Genomic DNA, 24389 nt, shown 5'->3' on the forward strand with positions numbered 1-24389 from the left:
TGACCATAATCTAATCTCACATGCAAAAAGTATCTTCATTCAGTAATCTGTAATGGTGCTGCACACTAGAGTTTGCTGTGCGGGGTAGCCGTGCAGTTGAGGCGCCTTGCCACAGTCCACCGCGGCTGCACCCGTCAGAGGTTCGAGTCCTCCCTCAGATGTGCGTGTGTGTGTTATCCTTAGCGTAAGTTAATTTAAGTTAGTTTAATTCATGTGTAAGCCTAGGGACCAATTACCTCAGCAGTTTGGTCCCACAAGTTTCCAAAAATTTCCACTGGAGTTTTGCGTATTTAATACTAACACAGAAATTACAGTACATTCATCTTTATCATTCCACTTTTAAAGACATATTTGACATTTCTCTTCCATGCATTACACCCCTACATGCATTCCTGTCCATTGACATACTGTCACGGAATGCCCACTGACATACTGTCACAGGTAATGTATTTAATAATTTATTTTTAAAAATGGCTCTGAGCACTATGGGACTTAACAGCTATGGTCATCAGTCCCCTAAAACTTAGAACTACTTAAACCTAACTAACCTAAGGACATCACACAACACCCAGCCATCACGAGGCAGAGAAAATCCCTGACCCCGCCGGGAATCGAACCCGGGAACCCGGGTGTGGGAAGCGACAACGCTACCGCACGACCACGAGATGCGGGCAATTTATTTTTAACTGATCATTACTCTTCATGAATATTTCTGCTGTATCTGAACAATAATTGTTATGTTCAACATGAAAAAAACTGTGGTGTAGGATATGCATTGTTTAAGAATCAATGTATACTACAGTGTCATTGGACAGATCAAATGTTGAAAATAAAGAAAGATGCACAGAGACCCAGAATCAAACTCTATAAGTCAAGTGTTCTAATACTAAACTCCACCCGTTGCGCTAATTGCACAGCATGGCTACAAAGTATTGAATCAAGCTCTTGTCATATACATTATTGTCAAACTGCCTTTCTTTGATATCCATTTTCTAACAACATATGTTCTGGATTAAATTTTGGTAGAGACATTTCTGTACTGTTAGTATGCAAGGAATTGTACTGTTGTATCCAAGTGCACAAATTTTGGTTCACTCTATAAATGCTTTTGCTGCATATAGTAGTTTCTTTTAGTGATCTATATAGCACTTTTGCACTGGCTATGTTAAAATAGTATTAATGATTTTGTCTCAAAGGGAGACTCTATGTTGTGGTGACAGATTGATCAGTAGCATTTCCTCAGGTCTAAGTTACATTAGAACATGAAAATTTGATTGAGAGCTGACAAAGCCAACGAATGTGAATATTAAATAATTGTTAAATTAATATTGAAGTTCTAATTACATACTTATCTCTAGCATATTCCAACATCTAGGTTAGGTTGGAAGATGACAGTTGGGTTGTGAGTTGATGAAGTCAACAAATGTGAAAGAGAAATTTTGGTTAAGATGATAGACTGAAGTGTAACCGGAAGTCTACATCAGCTTGGAAGCTGGTAGTTTTATTTTCCATTATTTTATATTTACTTGCTTCAAGACTCCTGAAATATATATATCAGTTACAGAAACATCAAGGTGTGGCAAAAGCAGCAAATGAAAACTCTTTGTTAAATTACTTATTACATGTTTGTGTGTATCTACACCTGTGAAAGAAATGTCTAGCTCCAAAAATTCTGTTTCACTGCTCTCTAGCACTTAGTATATTAAGGTTGTTGTTGCATTAAATGCTTAATAATTTCTCCCGTAGCCAAAGCGGCACCACTTTAACTTCCCGTGACCACTCACAAATGGTGTTAGCGACATACACTTTGAGTATAGAATGTGTATGGACCCTCATGAAGTTTTACCCTCCACACTTTGCAGATGTCTCTCTAAGGAGGCTCCAGCCCTCAGTTGATATACAACTACAGAGTGTCAATTTAAGTGTTTATCTTTTTCAGTGTTTTTGTCATAATACATTTATTAAATTTGGTATGTGTTTTTCTGTTTAAGAGGTTTAATTTCAGATTTTTGTAAGTGTAAATTCATTCAGTCTATAGTGCAGTAGTTGCTCATTTGTTTTGTTTTGGAAGCAACTGTTCATTTGTTTAATAAACCAGTCATTCGGGCGTCGGCTCTCAGCTGATATAAAACTACGGAGTGGCAAGTTAAATGTGTATCTTTTACTGTTTTTTCTTCACAGTATATTCATTAAATTTCATATGTCTTTATCTGTTTAAGGGGTTTAAACTAGCGTTTTTGTAAGAGTAAATCCATTCAGTCTGTAGTGCAGTAGTTGCTCAATTGTTTTGTTTTGAAAGCAACTTTCGGTTCATTTAGTAAGCCAGTCAGTCAGGCTCCAGCTCTCAGCTGATACGCAACTACAGAGCACCAAGTTAAGTGTTAATCTTTTTGGGTGTTTTTTTCATAGTATATTAATTAAATTTCATGCGTGTTTTTCTGATTAAGAGGTGTAATCTTTTAGTTTTGCGTGTGTATATTCATTCAGTTTGTAGTGCAGTAGTTGCTCACTGAACAGCCAGCTACATAGCTCATTAACACACCAATGTCCATTGGTCACACAGCAGGAGGGTAGCAAGTTGCATATCTAGAATTCTGTCTCCTTTTATAGTTTACTTGTTCAGTTAGTCTTGCTAGGATGGCTTCACGGTGTGTGTGCAGACACAGGGAGAGTTGGCCACAGTTCGTGAACAGCTGAATGTGCTTTTGGCTACAGTCAGTCACTGCTGCCTCAGGGTGTAGTGGTGGTGGAGAATGCGGTGTGTTGCATGGGACACCTCATTTGTCACCTGTTTTGCCCACAGGCTCTGCTTCCGACAAACCTCCTAGTGCACCCGACACGGTGGATCTGCCCTCACAGCAAGGTGAGTGGTGGGTAGTAACAGGTTCGGTCACTCGAGGCAGAGGGCCAATGTGGGAGACTGATTGCCTGGCCTCGTCCATTCACTCTGTGAGTGGACAGGTGGCCGCTCCTTCAGCAATGTCCGAGCAGGCACATGGTGGAAGAGGTTTACTAGCTATTGGGAGCACCAATATTATGCATGTTATGGAGCCCCTTATGCAGAAAGCATTCAGGGCTGTTAAGAGAGACAATGTGTACTCGGTATGTCTGCTGAGGGGCCTCATCCGGGATGTGGGGCAGCCTTGTCTGCAGCTATCGAGCGTGCAGGGTTCAGTCTTCAAGTAGTGGCTCACATCGGCATCAATGACACCTGTTGTGTGGGTTGTGAGGCCATCCTCAGTTTGTGCAGGAAGCTGGCAGAGGTGGTTAAGACTGTCAACCTCATGTGCAGGGTGCAACCAGAGCTCGCAATTTGCAGCAGCGTTGGTAGAGTTGATAGGGGTCCTTTGGTTTGGAGCCGTGTGGAGGGTCTCAACTAAAGGTTTTGTTGACTCTGTGACTGTCCTGGCTGCAGATTGCTAGACCTGCATTAACATGTGGGGATTTGTAGGACTCCTCTTGAAAGGTCAGTGGTGCACTACACAAAGGAAGCAGCTACTCACGTAGAAAAGCACTTGTGGGGTGCACATGAGGGTTTTTTAGGCTAGGCAGTAGTTTGAGGTGCTCTGATGAACACTTGCCTGTCATTATGCAGCGAGGGAAGTCGAAAAGCATTCAGAATAAAGATAATTTGACTGTTATAATTTCATCAGTAAACTCTCAAACTATTCATAATAAAGTTCTCGAATTTACTGCCCTCCAGGAAAGTTCTCACACTCAAATTATTCTTGGGACTAACAGCTGGCTGGCACCCGAAGTGGTAAGCTCTGAGATATTTAGTAAGTCGTGGAACATATATCGGAAAGAAAGTTTTGGGACCATAGGACAGAGAGTGTTCATTGCGGTTGACAAAAATATTATCTCTAGTGAGGTCGAAGTTGAGTGTGACAGTGATGTTATCAGGTCACATATAACAGGTGTAGATAAAGCCAAGTTAATTGTTGGATGTTTGTACCAGCCATCTGATTCTCCTGTTACACTTCTAGAGTCATTCAAAGAAAGTCTAGGGTCATACCCAGGTAATGCAATACTAGTTGGAGGCGACTTTATCTACCAAGTATAGACTGGGGTGTCTATGGATTCATTGGGGTGGGGAGGGGGGGTGTCAGACAGTCATGCGAAAAATACTTGTGAACACATTTTCTGAGAACTGCCTTGAGCAGCTAGCTCAGCAGCCCATATGCAGTGGAAATGTCTTAATCCTTGTAGTGACAGATACGCCGGGCCTTATCGACAATGTCAGTATAGAAACAGGGATTAGCGATCATGATGTCATTATAACAACTATGATTACAGAAGTTAATAAATCAGTCAAGAAGAGAGTGTTTCTGCCAGATAGAGCAGATGAGCAGTTATTATTATCTCACTTAAGACTTTGAATTGGCTTCAATGGAGAGGAATTATTGACAAAGTTTAAGTAGATTGTAAATCATGGTATGGAGATTTATGCGCCTAGAAAGTGGATAAAGAATGGAAAAAATCCAACGTGGTTTAATAATTAAATTCGGAGGATGCTCAGACAGCAGAGGATGTTGCACTCTTGGTTCACAAGGGAATGCACAGATGACAACAAACAAAAGTTAGAAGAGATTCGGGCATCTGAGAAAACATATATGAGTAAAGCATACAACTACCACTGTCACACACACCTTCACAAAAGATCTGGCAGAGAACCTTAAAAATTCTGGTCTTATGTAAAAATGCTAAGCGGGTCTAAGGCTTCCATTCAGTCCCTTGTTGACCAGTCTGGTGTAGCAGTTGAAAACAGTAAAACAAAACCCAAAGTTTTAAATTTTACGTTCAAGAAATCTTTCACACAGGAGAATCATACAAACGTACCAGCATTTGACCATTGGCCAGCCCACACTATGGATGGCATAGTAATAAGCATCCCTAGGGTAGAGAAACAACCGAAAGATTTGAAAGTAAATAAATCACAATTTCCGGATGGAATCCCAGTTTGATTTTACAAGCTTGCATTTATCATGAATCTCTCGCCCAGCAAAAGTTCCAAGCGACTGGAAAAAGCTGCAATTGCTCCAGTATATAAGAAGGGTAAAAGAATGGACTTGCAAAATTGCAGACCAATTTCCCTAACATTGGTCTGCTGCAGAATCCTTGAACATTTTCTCAGTTTGAATATAATAAATTTTCTTGAGACTGAGAAGCTTAAGTCCTTTTAGAAAGCATCGCTTGTGCAAAACTCAGCTTGTGCCCTTCTCACATGATATACTGTGAACTATGGATGAACGGCAACAGGTGGATTCCATATTTCTAGATTTTCAGAAAGGATCTGACATGGTATCCCATTGCAGGTCATCAATGAAGGTATGAAGTGGAATAAGTTCACAGATATGTGCGTGGCTTGAAGACTTCTTAAATAATAGAACCCAGTGTGTTGTCCTTGACAGTGAGTGTTCATCAGAGAGAAGGGTATCATCAAGAGTGCCACAGGGAAGTGTATTAGGACTACTGTTGTTCTCTATATACATAAATGATTTGGCAGACAGGTTGGGCAGCAATCTGCAGTTGTTTGCTGATGATGCCATAGTGTATGGTAAGGTGTTAAAGTTGAGTGACCGTAGAAAGATAAAAAACAACTTAGACAAAATGTCGAGTTGTTGTGATGAATAACAGCTAGCCCTAAATGTGGAAAAATGTAAGTTAATGCAGATGACTTGGAAGATAAAATCTGTAATGTTCGGATACAGCCAAGTTATTTAAATATCTGGGCGTTACATTGCAAAGTGATATGAGATGGATCGAGCATGTAAGAACTTCAGTTTATTGGGACAAAGGAAAGAGTGGTTCACCTGTAAAGGAGACCGCATATAGGAGGCTGATGTGACATATTCTTGAGTACTTTTCGAGTGTTTGGGATCCGTACTGGGTCGGATTGAAGGAAAACACTGAAGCAATTCAGAGGCGGGCTGCTAGATTTTTTACCATTAGGTTTGAACATCATGTAAGTGTTACAGAGATGCTTCAGGAACTCAAATGGGAATCCCTGGATGGAACACGACATTGTTTTCAAGAAACACTATTGAGGAAATGTAGAGAACTGGCATTTGAAGCTGACTGTGCAATGATCCTACTGCCACCAACATACATTGCACGTAACGACAACGAAGATATCAGCAATTAAGGCTCATATGTAGGCATATAGACAGTCATTTTTCCCTTGCCCTATTTGCGAGTGGGACAGGAAAGGAAATGATGAGTAGTGGTACAGGGTTCCCCTCCGCCACACACTGTACAATGCCTTGCAGAGTATCTATGTAGATGTAGATGTAAGTGTAGAAGGAGCTTGGAATTATTACATTTGCTTTTCAATACATTGACTCCTTGATAAGTTTTGTTGCTGACAATCAGTTTCAGCTGATCTGTGATTTGCATAATCACAATACAAGTTAGGAAAACTATTTTCATGTAGCCTTTGCCTCTTTCTATAGGGTTTGGTTCACAGTTCTGTACTCTGGCCCAGAAGTGTTCAACAAGTTCCCCTCTAACTTAAGGAATTTGGAATCAGTGCCAATTCAAAAGAAAATAACAAAATTTAAAAACATACCCCATTATCAAGTCATTCTGCAAAACTATGTAATATCAGCAGAACTCCAATTATCTGAATTAATTGGTACCAGATACATTCAGATAATCAAAAATTCAGATAATTGGGTGTTTTAAAAGAAAGGGGTCTATGTATTTTAATTACAGTAATTACTTACTGTATGTATGGAACTATATGTTGAAAATGAGAGAAAAATATGTTTAAAGAAGAAGAGGTTTTAGTTAATTAAAACTAAAATGCAACACTTTTATGTACATGTTAGAGAGCAAACTGTACAGTATAGGTGCTGAATGTCATTGTTTGCTGAACATTTCGGTCAAAGTAAGCTGTTTGTCTGTCTTCATCTGTTTCTACATCTACATCTGCATGGTTACTCCGCAATTCACACTTAACTGCCTGGCAGAGGGCTCATCGAACCATTTTCATACTACTTCTTTACCATTCCACTCTTGAATGGCGCGTGGGAAAAAGTTTCGGGCAGCCAAGTTGCGCATCCATTTGATAGTGAGAAGTTGCATGTGGTCACACTCCAGCTGATGCTCCATCCACTTCAATGCAGATTCAAAGCTGGCAGACACTTCACCAGATGATGATCCCATGTCTGCTTCAACATCGACACTAAGGCCATCTTCTTGATAGGTGCTTTCTTCTCTCACACTTTCAAGTTCATCATCATTTAGAGTTTGAAACCCAGGGTCTGATGAATCACACACCATCAATTACACTCTATCTTCAACACTAATCTCTGAAATCCAGGAATTTTCAACAGAATGTTTCTTAATTCCTCATGTGACACATCACCGTCATCTTCTCCTGTCTGTTCCACTTTCTTTTCTTTGAGACTCTTTTTCCTTTTTCTCTTTTACCTTCTCTTCTTCAGGTGTTATGCCTTTCAACTTGTTCCACACTCGTTTTAATGTGACTGCCTCAACCAAGCTCCAAGCTTTCGCCTCTGTGTAAGTGCAATATTTAATATTTATTTTTTTGTGGTTACCCAACACACCTTCTTTGTCTTCATTCTCTGCCAAAAGTTTCCTTCTGTAATCGTGTTTCTTGGTTTTGATAACAGACTGGTCTAGTGATAGCAATAAGCTTGTGACGTTTGGCAGTAAAAATATTGTAAACTGACCATTCCCTCTTTCCAACAGTTCACCGGTGAGATGAGTTGGTGCATTATCAACAATCAAAAGCACTTTACTGCCTTCTTTTCCAAGAGATTTTTGTTGCTTTTTCACTTCAGGGATGAAAATTTTGTCGTACTGCTCGGTAAACAATGGTGCAGTCATCGAAGCCTTGGGTTGGTTTTTATAAAAGAGGGGAGCTTTTTCACATTTTGAATTGCTCTAGGACTTCTTGATTTCCCTTTCAACAGAAGCGATATTTTTTGGCTTCCTGTAGAGTTCGCACAGGTAAGCACCGTAACACGGTTTTTACTAACTTTATGTCCTGGAGCACTACACTCCCTTTTAGATGCTAAATTGGTTTTTAGGCAGAGCTTTTCAAACAAGACCAATTTCATCAGCATTGTACTAAATCTAAGCATTGTAGGAATCTGCTAAAACTTTAAATTGTTCAATAAAATCTTCTGCAGCTTTGGAGTCTGCTGATAACTTCTCGCCATTTAAATCTAATTTACGGACGTCGTGCCTGCATTTAAAAGTTCTTTGCCAGCTGTTGGTTGCTTTAAAGGATGGACAAACAAACTTCTAAGCTAAGATCTTAGGTTTTTCACAAAGAATTGGACCTGAAATTGTGTTTCCCATGGAACATTGCTGCAAAAACCACTTGAAAAAGGCATCTTATAAATTTTTGTTTGTTGCTGCCTTCATTGTTTTTCTTGAAGAAACCCATTTTCAAACACTGACACAAAGTTTAAAAGTACAGGTTTGCTCCTTTTAAGGACTGAAATCATTGCTTGTCCAACACCGTACATCTTAGACCACTGTTTACCCATAACTCCTTTATCTAATTGTTCTATAATTTTTAGTTTATCCACTAATGGTAACACAACACACTTTCTTTTGGAAGCCATGATGAACGACGAAATGCACTCACAAACAAAACAAAGTGTGCAGTCAGCTGGTCCACGACACACAGAATGACTAGTAATCAAAAGGAATGGTGACAATGGGCTGGGTCAGCCACCTGGCGACAGTGAATTATCATTCCAGTAATGTTTGCGCCTACACTAGCTTCGCGGAGGGAAGGACAATAGTGCATGTAGACAGAATCGTTATTTTGTGATTTGGATAATCAGCAACTCGGATAGCCAGAGTTTGAATAATTGGAGTTGTACTGTATCTAGATTCTAGAATTGAAAATTCCTGTTGGGTATAGTGCATGGTAAGTAACAGTATTCATTGTAAAGCAGGATGACAAATAAAAATCTGTCTTGAACAAGCTTCTTCATTTGCAGATGTAGGTCACTATTTTCTTTGAAATATACCCGTGTAATCAAGTATACATTATTTATTAGAAAGTATTTACTAAAACTGAGGAGCCAGCAGCCATTTTCAACATAGTCACTAATTTACTGTGTTACATTTAGCTGTGATTAGGAAAGGTAGTATTAAGCACAGTAATAATATTTTTTGTTGATGCAGTGTACATATGAAGTTTTCAAGCTTTGCTTGTCTTTTATTAATGTGTACTTTGAGTCGTCCTACATCTGTGGAGGTTCTTCTTCTCGATGGGGTCTGTGGAAGATAATGAACGGATATCGTTGTTTGATTGTCTTTTATCTTCCACAACTATGTACACCTTGTCACAATAACACACTTTTATAAATTTCTACATGTAAAGAAAGAAAAAATATTTGATTCTGACAAAATAAAGCATAGGTTTTCTTTTGTTTCAGTATCTTATTGCAGTCTTGACATGTACAGTCACATGCTAAGAACTGTGGAACAGGACAATGCAGCACAGTTTATTTACAATTTTCTTGTAACCTACAGATATTTAGTGAAGAATGTCTTTTCTTTTAAGAACAAAAAGTGGCTAGTTAGTCTTTGAGAAGACATTACTTTTTACAGAGAAATATCTTATAATTACACAACAATGTGAAGTTTTGTTTGCTGCGCTTCCAGCCAGATTGGTTGATGATGGAAATAGGAAACTGGTATGAAATGTAGTACCTTCATTATTTAATGTGGCAAATAAGCCACTATAACTGTAGCTGGAGAGAAAATCACACAGATGTGATGATAAAGTATCAAAAGTGATAAAACTGTGTCCCAGTACAGGAAAAACCAATTCCACAATTGTTGCGCATATGAGCCACAAATGACAGAATCTTCAAAACAGTCTTTTCCCTTTATGAATATGTGAAACTTGCAAAGCTGTCGTGTGTCAAGGAAAGGCCTGTCATCAATAGAACATACAGCAACAGAAGTATATGCTTCTCATGCACAAAATAGTGGTTACATTTGCTTGCTTTCAGCAGGGTAAGCTGTATTTAAATGCAATTTTGGAAATATTTCTTTGTGAATGCATTGTAGCTTATGTCACTGAATCACTGAGCTTTGGTTCTTTTTTGCATTTAGTTCATGATCAATCAAGTCTTGATAATGTACAAATGCTTGGGATGCAAAAATAAATAATACAAATTTTGTTCATTACATAGAAAAGCAATTAAAAATAAACTTCAATCTTATAGTGGCTTTCTCACTGTTTGAGGCACTAATGTCTCTCTTACTGTCAGACTGTGATGACTTTGACAGCAGTGAGCATCTTGACTCTACATGTTAGACTGTAATGTTACTTCACTAATAAACGGATTAAGAGTAATAATTATTTAGTTATTGTATAGAGGCTCACTCACTGTGAAATATCATGATTTGCACTCTCAGTTGATCAGTGGAATTTACCTTGATTAATAGTTTTTTCTTTTTTGTTATCTTCAGGGGTTGGGGCTCCGTGGATTGAACAAAGGAGTGACTGCAACTATTGCTCGCAACGGGGTCTTCAATATGGTTTATTTTGGCTTTTATCATTCAGTCAAGGGATTACTTCCAGAATTTCATGTAAGATTTACAGGATCCTATTGTTGATATATCAATGATAGCAAATTTTAAAAACTGTTTTTGAGTCATAATTTGAAACTGAGGCAGCTGCCATCAGGAAGTAATTGTTTTGTGTTCATTTTTTCGGCTGGTAACGAGAGAAAATATTTGTTGTTCAGTTTTATAAAAATGCTATGAATTGCTCATGAATTGCAGGATCCAGTGCAGGAGTTTCTACGCAAAGTGGGTATCGGCTTTGTGTCGGGCACTCTAGCATCCTGTGTCAACATCCCATTTGATGTTGCCAAGAGCAGGATCCAAGGTCCTCAGCCAGAACCCGGTGTCATAAAATACCGCACGACACTTGCATCGATGGTAATTGTTTACAAAGAAGAGGGGTAAGTCTCTGTTTTTTTAATATCTGACAAAGAGCTTAAAATGAGTTGGTTTCTTTGTTCCAAGTTCGTTATCATTTGTGAGATTTTCCTTATTTACGGAAACCAATAAATGTTTGAATCTAATCTATACCTGCAGACATACTTTGCAAGTCACTACACGGTGCATGGTGAAGGGCACTATTCACCACTGCAAGTCATTCCCATTCCTCTGTCGCTGGCAATCGGAATGAGGGAAAAATTACTGTTGGTATGCCTCGGGATGAGGCGTAATCTCCATTATTTTTTCCTTACTGTATTTATACAAAATGAACATTGCAGCCAAGAGAACTGTGTACTCCCATGTGTTCAGATCAGCTGTCATATCCATTTTATGCAGAATAATTCGATGATCGACTCAATCATCTTCTTCTCTGGTGATGCGAGTTACGCTGTTATGTGTATTTGATGCCTTGACTCTTACCTGGCTGAACTGTTATTGGCCTTGTGTCACTGTTTATAGCTTATTGTGAGTTTGATTCCTGACACACACTATGCCCTTTTGTGCTCCTGTTTTTCAGAGCCGGCACTGATATTCCACGAAATGCACATTCTCTCAGCGTTTCCCAGGAATGGCAGATATGATGGCTGGTGGAATCTTAATAAACTGAGCACCTGACCACAATCCTTGTTTAAGTTGAAACCTCCATCCCTTATTACTAGGTTTTTGGACATCTTTATTTTGATAGATTGCTCGTTGAAATAAATGGAGAGAACAACTCAGCTGAACACATGGAAGTACACTATTAATCAATTGTTCTCCAGTCTTTTGCAAATGCTGGTTCTCTAAACTTCCTCAATATCGCCTTACGAGACAATGGTTTCCTTTCCTCCAGAGATTTGCGTCTAAGCCCATACTAATGAAATTGACTGTAACAAAACTAGTGGCATGCAACTGAATTGTTTTGATGCCTTCCTTTAATGTGACCTGGTGGTGACCCTAAATGTGTCACCAGTACTTAAGATAGGGCACAAACTGACATTTATCATACCATTTTATATAACAAGGAGAGATACCAATTGATAGGATTGAGTTTTTAAAACCATCTATATGGTGATGTAGGTTAGGGGCCCACATATCACACCCTCTAGTCATTCACCCTGATGGACCCTTGTTTGAGGGTAATTGATGAAAAAAAATTTCTTAGTTGAGGCATTTTCTGGAACGACTTAAATGCGGTGTACGGAAATCGAGATACAGAGCATAAAGTATTTGATGTCGTGTTTTCATTCATTTCAGTCCCTCGTACGGGGATGAAATTTCTGTCAAATAGAAATGACGTATTGTCGTCTGAGAATAAATGATGCTATAGTGCATTGTGTATAACTTACATACTGATTTGAACTGATAATATAGTACCGCACTTTGTTGTTTTTCCATAGATCGCTGTATAACACAAACAAGAAAACAAACATTTTTCATATTTGACTATTAAATGGTCATTATATCTAAAAGTAGTGTACTTAGACAGCAAAGCAACAAAATATATTTTTATTCATCAAACATAAATAGTTTTTAAAACAACAGTTCCCGGTAAAGGTGTTTCTGAAGGCATTATAATATATGCCAACGAACATAGCACACAATAATCCTCTTTAAAAACCTAGTATTAACATTCTCATCCGTAAAGCAAAAGAAATGTATTTATTCAATTACAGACATGCATAGGACAGAAAACTGTCCTCAAGAACGATCTGCAACAATCTGTGTGTGGTTATTACTGATCATGTGTCTGTCTTGCAACCTAAGCGGTCACTGTCTGCCGCAGATGCGTAACCCTCAACACTATTCTTCAGTGTTTCTGCATTGCCTCAAAGGAACTTAAGTAGAGCAAAGATATTTTTCTTCTTTGTATCCATAATCCCAGGACGAGACGTCTTCACCATCATCGAGTCCATCTTCTGCGCAGGTAATGTATATCCTTGTTCTTTATTTGATAAGGACTCAATGCTCCTGCATAACTAGACAAGAAAGAAAATGTGTTTATGTTGTAATACAAAACGACATTTTTGTATTCCAAATACTGTCTTTCTCTTGGGCATATTTTTAGACAGCATTCCTTTGTGCAGCATATTTACTGACTGCAAATTTCTTAGAACAGCCTTTCTTACTGTTTTTGGCGACACATAACACTGTTCTGAATTTCTCCTCTTCATCACTACCTCTTACTTCCACTTCCCTTTCTGAATTTTATGCTTCCTTCCAATTAATTGGTTCACACCATCAGACACCATACTGGATGTACTAACACAATCACTTCCCTTATTTTGTTTACAAACACCATTTACTCCCTATGTGATGTTGGCAAATGTATATTTCATGGTACGAATATCCTGTCACTGACAAATACGTCTCAGCACAGTGAACTCGCAAACACTGGTAGGTGCGGCATGGAAGTTGTTGACTGGCTATGACTTGGAGCAGCACGGCCATCAAATGTTTCTAGAAGGCATTGCATCTGTATGGGAGTAATCATAATTTGGGACTACAAAGACTGGTTCATACAGATTCAATTAATGTGGGAAATGGAAAAACAACTTAATGGACATTAATTATTCAGTTGGACAGATAAAAAATCTACTCACCAAGTGGCGGCAGAACACACACATGAAAGACGGTTGTAATTGGAAAGCTTGAGGAACCTGTGGCTCCTTCTTCAGGCAAAAGGGTTGACGGGGAAGGGAAAGGACTGGAGAGGTCTAAGAAAAGGAGTAAATTTCAGGAAAGTCACCCAGAACCACAGGTCAGTGGAGACATACCATAGGGGATGAGAAGGAAAGACTGACTGTTGGGGACTGCATTGGACGAGATTTGAAAACCTGAGAGCTTAAAAGGTGGAAGGTAATAAGCAGACAGAGATCACTGCTTAAACATCATGTATGAGTTAATAAGAGTGAAAAGCTAAGTGCATTGTACGTAACAGACGTGACCAGGGGGACAGTGAAAAATAGATGGGAAAGACAATGAAAGATGTAGAAAACTAAAACGGGGTGAAGCAAAGAGTAGTTACAGTGAAGAAATGCTAAAACAAAAGAAATTAACATAAATTAAGGCCAGGTGGGTGGCGAGAACCAAGGACATGTTGTAGTGCTAGTTCTCACCTGTGGGGTTCTGGGTAACTGGTGGCTGCGGGAAGAATTAAGATGGTGCGTGTGATGAAGCAGGTGCTGAGGTCATGAATGTCACGTTCAGAGCATGCTCTGCAACGGGATATTGTGAGTTGCCAGTTTACACCCTCTGCCTATGCCCGTTCATCCTAAATGATAATTTGGTGGTAGTCAGGTCGGTGCAGAGGGCTGAACAGTGTTTATGTAACAGCTGGTATATGACGTGTCATTTCGCAGGTGGCTCTCCCTGTGGTTTTGCCAGTTACAGGGCTTTTATAGATGGTGCTAGAAGGGCGCATAGGGCAAGTCTTGCAGCGGAGACAGTCACAGAGGTGGGAGCCATATGGTAGGGAGATGGGTGCAGATGGAGCATAGGGTCTGGTAAGAATATTGCGGAGATTGGGAGGGCGACAGAAAGCTATTCTAGGTGTGGTGGGAAAAATTTCAGACTGAATGGATCTCATTTCAGGGCTGATTTTAGGAAGTCATGCTCGTGTTAAAGTAGCTGATTACCATATTCCAGGCCAGGATAAAACTGAGTCACCAATGCTGTCCTCCGAAGATGTTTTTTTGTGGGGATCAGCAATACCTGGATTGGATGTGATGGCCTGGGAAATCTGCTTTTTTTTAACTATGCTGGTGGCATTATTATGTGTGGTGAAGGCTGAGGTGAGAATGGTGGCATATTGCTTTAAAGAGTCTGCATCTGAACAAATACGTTTGCTTCGGATGCCAAGGCTGTATGGGAGGGAATGTTTGACATGGATAGGATGCCAACTGTCAAAATGTAAGTACTGTTGTTTGTTGGTAGATTTAATGTAGACAGAAGTGTCTAGCTGGTCTTTGGTGAGGACAAGATCAATGTCAAGGAAAGTGGCATGGAATTCAGAATAGGACCTTGTGAAATTTAATTGGGAGAAGTTATTCAGAGATTACACGAATTTTAGCAGGTCAGCCTCACCATCAGTCCATATGGTAAAGATGTCACCAATGTATCAAAACCAAACCAGGGGCTGAAGACTTATGGATCCCAGGAAAGCCCCTTCCAAGCAACCCATGAAAAGGTTGGCATAGGAAGGTGCCATCACAGTTCCCATGGCCATACCCATGCTCTGCTTGTCTGTCTGCCCCTCAAAGGTGAAGTAGTAGTTGGTAAGCATAAAGATGATTAAGATGGTGAGTAGAAGGATGTCATAGGTTTGGAATCAGGTGGGCACTGACTTAGGAAGTGTTCAGTAGCAGACAGACCATGTATGCGGGGGATGTTGCTATAGAGGGAGGTGTCTTCAGTGGTGACAGGCAAGGTGTGTGTGTGTGTGTGTGTGTGTGTGTGTGTGTGTGTGTGTGTGTGTGGTGGGAGTGGGACGTGCACAGATTTAAGATTATCTAGGAAATGATTGGTATTTTTGATTCTTTGTTGTAGGAGGAGAGTCTTTGTACTATGGGTTGCAGGTGTTGATCAAATAAGGCAGATATACTTTTGGGGGGTGCTTTGAAGCCAGCACCTATAGGACGGCTAGGATGATTGGGTTTGTGGATCTTAGGAAGAAGATAAAAGGTGGGTGGGGGAGGGGGGTGGGAGGTGTGCATGTTTGGGTGGGGTGAGAAGTTCTATGGATTGAATTGTTAGTCTTTGTGAGGGGCCTGAGGTTTTAAGGAGTTACTGCAGGTCAGTTTGAGTCACAGGTATGGGATCTTGATGGCAGACACTGTATATGGAGGAGTCAGACAGCTAGCATTAATCTTCACTAACATACTCCTTTCGGTCAAGTACTACAGTGGTAGATCCTTTGTCTGCTGGGAGAATAATGATGGAGTCATCAGCTTTTAGGGAATACAGAGCCTGGAGTTCTGCAGAGGACAAGTTAGGGTTGGGTGGATCAAGTTGGGATTGTGGTCTGAACTGTTCAAGGCAGGGTTCAATGTCAGGTCTGCTGTTTTGGGAATGGGTTCCAAAGTGATATTTCCGATGGATATTACATCTGAAGGAAAGTAGGGCCTTCACCAAAGCAGCATGATCAAAGGCAGGTTTAGGGCTGAATGTGAGACTTTTAGATAATACAGATAGTTCAGGAGGGGAGAGCACTTTAGATTAGAGGTTAAGGGCACTGTACTGTTGTGACTGGTTCTTGGGATTGTGGGTTATTCTTGGTGTGGGAGGTAGTGGTGAAGGCTGCAGGATGTTAAGGAAGTTGGTCAAGCTCGGTTTGTAGGAGAGGAGTGGTGGTTGGTGGTGTGGCTGTTTAGGGAGCTGCAGAAAGACAGGACAGGAAACACCACTGTTCAGGTAGTTAAGGAGAAGGTGGGATAGCTTTTTGAGGTGAAGTCTGGTATGTTGTTGCAGTTTGAAGTTGGCTTGGTTTATGATACCCTTCAAGGAAACATGAGGGGCAGATAACTGCAGGATTTTGTAGAAGGAGACGAGTCTGTTAGAGTGGAAATTGGCTGATGAGGCATATAGGTCACAGATAAGCCAGGTAAGAGCAAGAGATTGCTATATTTGAAACTGTGAAAGAGCCTGATATAGGGTAGGATTGCATCCAGAAACAGAGACTTTCACTGTTAGGCGTTTTGGAGTAACTCCAGGGGACAAGCAGGAAAAATTAGAAAAATTCATATGAAAATCGTTAATACGAGATAATGACTGGGCGATCTATATGATACGGAAAAAATGACTGCAAAAGAAAAACGGAAAAAATTGATTGGGAAAGTTGTGAAAACTGACAAAATTCTAAAAACTAGGTAAACAGAAGGTGAAAGTCACAGGAGTAAAAGTTAACTACTTAGCTTGGCAATTAAAGTGAAGTAAGAGACGCCAGTAAAAGGTGATCAGATTGATTTGCCAAAAAACAAACGCACTAAATGTGAAAGAATTACACATAAACAAGATAAGTGGGTGGTGGAAATGAAAATAGCTGTCCATTCTCACCTCAGCCTTCACTGCATGTAATTATTCCACCAGCCTAGTTAAAAAGCAGATTTCCCGGGCCATCACATCCAATCCAGGTACTGCTGATCCCCCCCAAAAACAACTTCAGACCACACCATTGGTGACTCAGTTTTATCCTGGCCTGGAATATGGTAATCAGCTACTTCGGCAGAGACATGACTTCCTAAAATCATGCCCTGAAATGAGATCCATTCAGTCTGAAATTTTGCCCACCACACCTAGAATAGCTTTCTGTCATCCTCCCAATCTCCGCAATAATCTTATCAGACCCTATGCTCCTTCTACACCCATCTCCCTACCATATGGCTCCCACCCCTGTGACTGTCCCCACTGCAAGACTTGCGCTATGCACCCTTTTAGCACCACCTATAACAGTCCTGTAACTGGCAAAACATATACTATCAAAGGGAAAGCCAACTGCGAAACGACACGTCATATACCAGCTGTTATGTAAATACTGTTCAGCCTTCTACACCTACATGACTACCACCAAATAATCAATTAAGATGAACGGGCATAGGCAGAGGGTGTATACTGGCAACTCACAATATACTGTTGCAGAGCATGCTCTACAACATGACATCCATGACCTTGGCACCAGTTTCACCACACGCCATCTGGATTCTTCCTCCAGACACCTGCTTCATCACACACACCATCTGAATTCTTCCCGCAGCCACCAGTTACTCAGAACCCCACAGGTCGGAACTAGCACTACAACATGTCCTTGGTTCTCGCCACCCAGCTGGCCTTAATTTACGTTAATTTCTTCCGTTTTAGCATTTCTTCACTGTAACTACTCTTTGCTTCTCTCTGTTTTAGTTTTCTACATCTTTCATTGTCTTTCCTATCTATTTTTCACCATCCCCCGTCACGTCTGTTACGTACAATGTACTTAGATTTTCACTTTTACTACCTCATGCATGATGTTTAAGCAGTAATCTCTGTCTGCATATTACCCTGACTTCCACCTTTTAAGCTCTCAGGTTTCCAAATCTTGTCCAATGGAGTTCCCAACAATTGGTCTTTCCTTCTCATCCCCTACAGTAAGTTTCCCCTGACCTGTGGTTCTGGGTGACTTTCCCGAAATCTTCCCTTTTCGTAGACCTCTCCACTTCGTTTCCTTCCCCTTCAACCCTTTTGCCTGAAAAAGGAGCCACTGGCTGCAAAAGTTTGCTAATTTTAACTGTCTTTTGTGTCTGTGTTCTGCCACCACTTAGTGAGTAGACTTTTTATATGTCCAATTGAATAATTTTGTCAATAATTGATTGTTTTTGTTGTTAATGGATGTTAAGTCATTTTTCCAGGGAGCGCCTCAATTTCGCATGATGTTCTACAGCCTTAAAATTGATAGATGCATATAAAGTGGTGTTGTAGATTAGTGGTCGGAATATGAGGCTGATGTATAGAATGTTGAGGTTCTGTATCTCGTCAGGTGCTTCAATTTTTACTTTTATTTTGAAATAGTTATTGAAATGACTAAACATTATTTTTATTCTATTAATTGATTTCAAAGGAACTTTTTTTAATAAAAAACTTTTACATTTACTCTTTTTTTCCTATATTTCTTTCATTTGGCACCCTTGTGCATGTTATTTTCACTATTTTTTTTAAAATTTTTGACTTAATGTCTCCCATTTGATAATCATGTATTTTTGTCCATGTTATTGCATTCATTATTTCTATTCCTCAATTTGCACATTTATTTATGACCCCTTGCTTCATGTAAATTTTCATCCACATTATTTTGTCCACAGTGCAGCAAGAATTTGTGTTTCAAATGTTGTATGACAATTACCATCCAAAAGAAAGTACATTTTTTACATACCAATAAATATATGTTTTGACATTATTTTTAAACCGATAGCTCAACATTTTCATAAGTTTAAATATTGTGATAGATAAATAAAACTAATTAAAATAATGTAAACACAGATTCCAAATGAAAACAGAATCATAGGCAGAAAAAATAAGAGCAAACGAAACAATTAACACAAAGATTAAAATGATGTGACAAAGAAGTATAAATTTAAATAAAACACATGTAAGTCAATTAACTGAATAAAAATGATAAAGTCATTTCAATAACTATCTAACAATAAAAAAATTTTGAATCGCATGACAAGACTCAAACACAGAACTTTCTATATGTCAGCCTAATACACTAACCATTACACTACAATGCCAATTTAAGTGCAACCATCAAAACGGTTCTAGAATATTATGCAAAATTACAATTTTTGTTATTAATTGCTCACAAATGAGGGCCAACCAGGGTGAGTGGCTACAGAGTAAGATACCTGGAACCCTAACCAGCATCACCAAATAGATGGTTTGAGAAAGTCAATCCCATGCCTGCCGACCTTTCCTTCATACTGAATCTCCCTACAGTCCCTCCATATTAACACTTTCTCAAACACAACAGCAAATAGTCTCAGATTGCTGTTCACCCTGTCTTATAAGTTGGACTTTACTTTTGCCTCTGATGAACTCTCTCAGTATGGGGCAACACACTGAGTACCATTACTCACAAGATCTTTCAGATAGTGCCGTATCTGAGAACATATTCCATATGTTCAGATCGTTGTTATCAGTATACAGTGTGATTCAGTTCAAACTCTTTCCACAAACCTAGGAGTACAGAATCTGCCTGTTGGTCTGTATCCATGCCTCATAGGGTACTGTGTGTGAAAAGGGTGAACAATTTTTGGATGGTCGTTTCTTTATAAGCTCATGAGGATTTATGAGCAGGTGTTCTCCTCCCTCTAGCTAACTAATTACACTGGAGCTTAGAATGTGCTAAAGGTCCCTGCAGCACACTAATGTTATGTATATTGGTCTATAATTTTGCACAGCCATTCCTTTACGCTTCATATACACGGAAGTAACCTGCAATTTTTCTGGTTACTTGGGAATCAAGTTACCGTAATACATTCAGGGTTTAATAACGCGAACACTGTCAGTGGCAGGCCTGGATCTGTGAGAGGAGGAGGAGGAGGAGGAGGAGAAGGAGAAGGAGAAGGAGAAGGAGAAGGGGAGGGGGGGGGGGGGGGACTGAGGTATCTGCCCCAGGCAGCAATTTCAGGGGGCACCAAATTCATATTCTTGAAGAAAGAAAACCTTGTTTCACAGGGTGCCTAGCATCCAGCACACGTTGGTCTATTGATTATTCATAGGATTTTGAAATGCATCCCTTTTGGTTTTTGAATATTTTTAACAAATTCTACGTTGATTGCTGAATGACTCGTAAGTTGTCCCACAAACAAAAGGGGACGTGGCTACACAAGCTGATCTGAATACATGCGATCGGGTGAATACCAATCGCTGTTTCTTTTTTATGTGGTTGACTGGGTGTGTGAATGATAAGCATTGTTAAAATTATTAGCAAAATCCACAGATTCAGACTACCAGACAAACAGGAATAACACGTAAGAAAGATTACACATTATCTTATCAGTGTATCCAGGAAAATCAAATCTTGACAGAAAATTTTGCCAGGTCACTACACTACTAAGGGCCAGTTGTACAATCCTCGGTTAGCAACCGCTAAGTTCTATTCTCGGAATAGTGCAAACACCTAAATTGAGAATAAAGAAGAGATAACTGAACCGATAATTCTGGAACCGTTACCAAAGTTAACCGGAGAATAAGATTTGATAATAGCAGGAATAGTTTCAGAATTAGTGAAGCCAAGATTTTTTGTTAGAACGAGGGAGGAGAAGAAATGGGGACATGACACAAATTATTTGAAAGAATATGATGATTCCAAATTTACATAAAAATTTTGTGCTACTACTACTACTTTTTTATCTCATGCTTGAGAAACTGGAGCATATGAATGAAATGTGAGACATTTCCTAACATAAAACTTTTTGCTTGTAATAGGCCTAATAGGCATTGGTATTGGTACTTCGTGAATTATGTTCTGTCGTCTTATTTATATAAATGAGGTGGATAAAAATCACCACTTTTCCAAAACAGTCTCGCTTATTTGGTGTGTGTTACAGTTGCTGCAATATTAGAAATACCTGTTTTGTTTTACCTAGCAGGAAGTGATGAAATAGATGTAATCAAATTGAGGAACCACACAACTTCATATAACAGCTTTTTCAACATTAGCGACATTTTGATTTTTCATGTAGCAAAATGTTTGACTAACTTTGATGAGAGAATAGAATCTTTTGCAGAAATGAAAGCATGCAGTCTAAAGCTGTAGCAAGATTAGAGAGAAAGAATGCTGGGCATAAGGATTGAAGAAATGTGCTCTGTCTTGCTTGTTTCTTGTCTCCACTGGTTTTGTGATTCCTGTGTTTAATTTTATGTCACACAAAAGAGAAAGTTATTAACTAACGGGCAATAAAGAGTGCAGATTTTCTGAAGAGTTCTTATTCTGCCAGTCACAAATAATTCTACCCAGTATTAATTGTGATTTTTTTTTTTTTTAAAGGGGGGTAGGATGTCAAACTGGCTGACTGGGAGCAGGAGAGGCACCACAGGACATTTTAATTTCCACTGTCCTGAATATAGGTTTGACAGCTTCCATTACAAAATATGTATGTTTGAATTCCACAGAGCAAAGTACAATGGCATGCAACAGAAGAAAGCTGTGTGGAGAGGCAAGGTACTGCACTTTGGAACACTTAAGACCACAGAACATGCCTTACATTTCCTCGAACATATATGTTTTATATATCAAACTCTTCAGTAAGATATGCACTACAAAATGAAGACTTTTTGAAAAATCGATTACTGTTACAAGTATCAGTGACAGGTTTTCATTTCAGCCTTACCAGTAATCCTTTCCAGAAGAAGATGCCGTTGCCTCCCTTTCATTCTTTGGGCCACAACAATATGAAAAACCATATAAGTTTAAAATTTTTCACATAATTAACTTTTATTATCATAGTGAGTAATGAATACAACAAGAAATAGGCCATATAAAACAATAAATTGTTTTAAGAAGGTGGTTTCACTTGGGAATCACAGGGACATTCAGTTTTCAACCACCCATCACTTCAATGATTACACATTTTTTGTAGACACAGTCTCACATCTCGAAATTTCCATGAACTCATAATGCCTAAAACAAATTATAGTCCTAAATAACTAGAAAAAAGTAACACTATATCCTACAATCATGTAACACAATCTCTGACTGCTACGATGCTCTATATTTGTAGCAGTACCTAGCTGTTTCTGTCTTGCAGTAGCATCAGTGGTTTCATGCAAAAGGCACTGGTGCCTCAAAACAAATTAGTAAACTGGTGGTTTGAGCCAGAAATCACTGTAGCTCGAAGAGGGTAAAGATAGTTTTCCAGTTTCTGGGAATAATTATCATTCTAGTTTTAATTAGTTTCCAATGCTCTAGGAATATCAAAATTAATATTAGTTAACACATTAAGATTAATTAAGACAATATTATGAGACAGATGCCAAAATACTATGCCACATGGTGTTTTCAGGTTTCAGGTGGTCACTGTTTTCTTCCAAGCATCATATTTCAACTGCCCATCTGCCAATTATCTTCAGGTGGCTTGTTAATACTGTTTATACCGGCCATTGCCCATAAGTGTCTCATATTGGATACTAATGTTGAAATCATCTTTTGCAACCCACCAGTCTGCTATTGTCTAGCTCTGTATCTTCACCAGAAAGTGAAAACAATAATTCTGGCAACAGCAACATAGATTTGGGGCTCTGTTATTAATAAGCCCAAGGAGGTACAAATTGCAGAAAATCTTATTAATCATTACAGGAGCTGTCAATTGGATAATGTGTGGGACCTTATCATTTCCATTATCTGCTATTAGTGTAGTTCATAGAATGTGCCAAAGACCGAGGTGAATGGCAATACATCTGACAGCAGAGTTTCATGAAACTGTGTGCAGGACTGAGACTCAAACCCAGGATCTTTGCCTTTCATGGGCAAGTGCTCTACCAGCTGCGCTATCCAAGCAAGACTCACAACCCACTCTCACGGCTTTACTTCCGCTAGTACCAATCTCCTACCTTCCAGACTTCACAAAAGCTCTCCTTTCAAGTTTCTCAGGAGATCTTTTGGGAAGTCTGGAAGGTAGGACATATGGCACTGGTGGAAGTAAAGCTGTGAGGATGGGTCATCAGTCATTCTTGGGTAGCATAGTTGCTAGAGCACTCGCCAAGGAAAGGGAAAGGTCCCGAATTAGAGCCTCAGTGTGGCACACAGCTTCAATGTGCCAGGAAGTTTCATATCAGCTGTGGACAGCAAATTTCATTCTGGAAACATACACTCGGTTGTGGCTAGGCCAAGTCTCTACAATATCATTTCTTCCAGGAGTGCTAGTCTTGGAAGTTTTGCAGGAGAGTTTCTGTGAAGTTTGTTAGGTAGGACATGAGGTACTGGTGCAAGTACAGCTGTGAGGACAGATCATGAGTCGTTCTTGGTAGCTCAATTGGTAGAGCACTTGCTCACAAAAGGCAAAGATCCTGAGTTCGTGTCTCAGTCCGGCACATGTACTGATGCAAGTAAAGCTGTGAGGATGGATCATGACTTGTGCTTCGGTAACTAAGTCAGCAGAGCACTTGCTTGCAAAAGTCTGGAACACAATTGTAATCCGCCAGGAAGTTTCACATTGTTATGTATGGCTTCAGTAAGGAAAGGTGGGTTACAAAGTGGTGCGGCAACTGTCGTCATCGTTAAGCTGGACAGGAGCAGAAATGATTAGTAAACAATAATAAGCAGATGATTTACTTAAGTCGTGTTTCTCTAAGCATACAAAGACTCGTTACAAATAACACAGCAAGAAGCAGAGTCCAGTTATTTCAATGTCAACAAGGAAGAGGCCCTCTAGAATAAAGCATGAATGATAAGAGTCCCAGCTGAGACTACCCAGTGTCCGAATAGCGTCATGTAGTGAAGTTAGTCCAAGTGTGAGTGGGCCATGTGGCTGCCACCGGCCATCCTATATTGTGGCAGCAGTGGGCACTCGTGGTACAGTGCCATTGGTGGCATGGTTTAGTGGGCATGCTCCAGTCCGGATCCCACATGACCACTATCAGCATCTGACAGGAACTTGCAACTCTGTTGCCAACTTTGACGTCTGTGGGGTGCTATCGATACGTGATACTACACAAAGCTGCATGTTCCACTGCAGAGCAAAAGTTTCATTCTGGGAACAGTGTTTCATACTGGCGTCATCAATGACAATGCCTTTGTCGCCAAGTAATGTAGACTGTGACATTATCACGATTGCTATGTGTAAATGAAATCAATACAGTGTGTTAATAGACAGTACGACATGGAATGCCTGTGTCGGTCTGCTGAGATTCACCTTAAGATGACTGTTGGA

General features: G+C 39.6%; 1 protein-coding gene across 1 annotated transcript in view; it reads left to right on the forward strand.

Moving 5' to 3' along the window:
• The window catches only part of LOC126424982 (mitochondrial 2-oxodicarboxylate carrier), an 82400-nt gene that overhangs the window by 54236 nt on the left and 3775 nt on the right, over positions 1 to 24389 (forward strand). The window contains exons 6-7 of the mRNA XM_050087869.1: positions 10471 to 10590; positions 10786 to 10967. Coding sequence (XP_049943826.1) covers positions 10471 to 10590; positions 10786 to 10967 — 302 coding nt within the window. The remainder of the gene's footprint in view (positions 1 to 10470; positions 10591 to 10785; positions 10968 to 24389) is intronic.

The sequence above is a fragment of the Schistocerca serialis genome, chromosome 10, assembly GCF_023864345.2.
Source record: "Schistocerca serialis cubense isolate TAMUIC-IGC-003099 chromosome 10, iqSchSeri2.2, whole genome shotgun sequence".
NCBI lineage: Eukaryota > Metazoa > Arthropoda > Insecta > Orthoptera > Acrididae > Schistocerca > Schistocerca serialis.